The sequence below is a fragment of the Myotis davidii genome, unplaced genomic scaffold, assembly GCF_000327345.1.
Source record: "Myotis davidii unplaced genomic scaffold, ASM32734v1 scaffold586, whole genome shotgun sequence".
NCBI lineage: Eukaryota > Metazoa > Chordata > Mammalia > Chiroptera > Vespertilionidae > Myotis > Myotis davidii.
In genome coordinates this window covers 53,507-55,057 of record NW_006296809.1, presented here as the reverse complement: position 1 = coordinate 55,057, position 1,551 = coordinate 53,507, and the positions used below count along the sequence as shown (strand labels likewise).

Here is a 1,551-nt window from a genome sequence, read left to right as displayed (position 1 = left end):
CTTTGGTTTGTCTGCAGCACCGGGCTGGATCCCAGGCGTGTGCGCCAGGCTCTGCGTCACCCCCAGAAGTTTTTTAAAACACATTCCTTTCCTCTCGTCACATGTTTTCTTTTTAGAAGTTCTTTGTGTTTTTGCTCCCAAACCAGAGGAAAAGCAGCTGTGGGGAGGGGCCTTTGCGTCGCAGTGGCTGGCACTGAAGGGTGGGCTCCACAACTCAGCACAGAGGCTGGGAGGGGTCTGAAGGCCCTGGGAGCAGAGCCACGGTCCCGTTCTCTTGCTTGGGTGAGGCTTGGCCAGCAGTGGGATGTCCCCCCCCAAAGGGCGAGGGGGCCGTTGCTGGGGACGGGGGCTGCTCCCCTGAGGTGAGTGCCCGCTCGGGGGCCCGCAGTGCTGGTGGCTGCAGTGGCAATGCCACCGGAAAGCTGGCCACGTAGAAGACTCGGCCCAGGCGCTTGGCCACCTGTGGAGAGAGACTGGGTTGGGGGTCTGCAGCCTCGGTGCTGTCCCTCCAGGACGGGGGCCACCGCCCCCCTGGCACACACCTGCGCCCGGATCTTGAGAGCAGGCCCCAGCTTTAGCCCCATAGTGGTCAGGAGGTGCTCCTCCGTCAGCAGGGGCAGCGTCTCCCCATCTATCCCCTGTTCTCTGAAGACCTGGTGGGGTGGGAGCCTGTCAGGGCCGCCTGAGTGTGGGAGCTGCCTGCTCACCCTTCAGGGTCCCTCAGCCAGGCCCAGGCTGCCAGGTCGGGGTGGGGGGGTGGAGGGCTCAAGGCTTTGGAAAGAGGAGCTGTTTGTGCAGTGAGTAGGGAGAATATTCATGTGAAAGAAAACTTGGACACATGCCTGTGTGGAGGGCACAGCACTGCAGGTTGGGACGGGAGCATGCACAGTGCCCCCCACACCCTTTGAGGAGGAGAAGGGTGAGGAGAGGCACTGGGGACCAGGAGCTCAGGACCACCTTGGGCAGGCGCCCCCTCACCCGTGTGTATTCTCCACAGCCCGACAGGCCCCCCACAAAGCTGCAGACATCGTCCACTGTCCACTTGCTGATGTCCTCGGGGGCGGTGGCCTCCTCCCCATCACTGAAGAGTCCCCCCATGGCGCCTGGTTGGGAGGGGGTGTTACTAGGACTGGCTGCCTCTTTCCCAGGTTCCCACCCATCTGCTGACCTCTGCCCTTGTCCAGATCCGTGACTAAAAGGGCCTTTTCTCCCCTTGGACTTCCTAAGGAGAAGTGGGGGATGGGTCTCCTCCCACCCCGCCCTCTGCTGAGGGATCTAGAGCATTGGAGTGCCCACCTGTGTGGAAGTAGGGGCTGACGCAGGGCACGCTCAAGGGCAGAGAGGGGGGCAGGGACCCTGAGAGAAGTCCCTTCCGCTCAGAGCTGGCCCCTCCACCTGGGGTGAGGCCCTGGCCCCCAAAAGCCAGCATTTCGGGGTCCTCTCCGTCTGAGTCCTTGGGGGGCTCATCCTCAGAGCCATCCTGTACCCAGAGCTCAGCCCAGGTGGTCTTGGGCTCACTGGGCCGGGCTGAGGCCGGGCTGACGCTCCCCT

General features: G+C 63.2%; 1 protein-coding gene across 1 annotated transcript in view; it reads right to left on the bottom strand.

Annotated features, from left to right (window-relative positions):
• Window positions 1–6: 6 nt before the first annotated feature.
• Window positions 7–1,551, bottom strand: part of SAMD11 (sterile alpha motif domain containing 11) — a 17,834-nt gene continuing 16,289 nt past the window's right edge. Inside the window, exons 9-12 of the mRNA XM_015569667.1 lie at window positions 1,297–1,544; window positions 979–1,103; window positions 543–653; window positions 7–460 (exon numbers count right to left, since the gene is read on the bottom strand). Coding sequence (XP_015425153.1) covers window positions 215–460; window positions 543–653; window positions 979–1,103; window positions 1,297–1,544 — 730 coding nt within the window. The 3' untranslated portion in view covers window positions 7–214. The remainder of the gene's footprint in view (window positions 461–542; window positions 654–978; window positions 1,104–1,296; window positions 1,545–1,551) is intronic.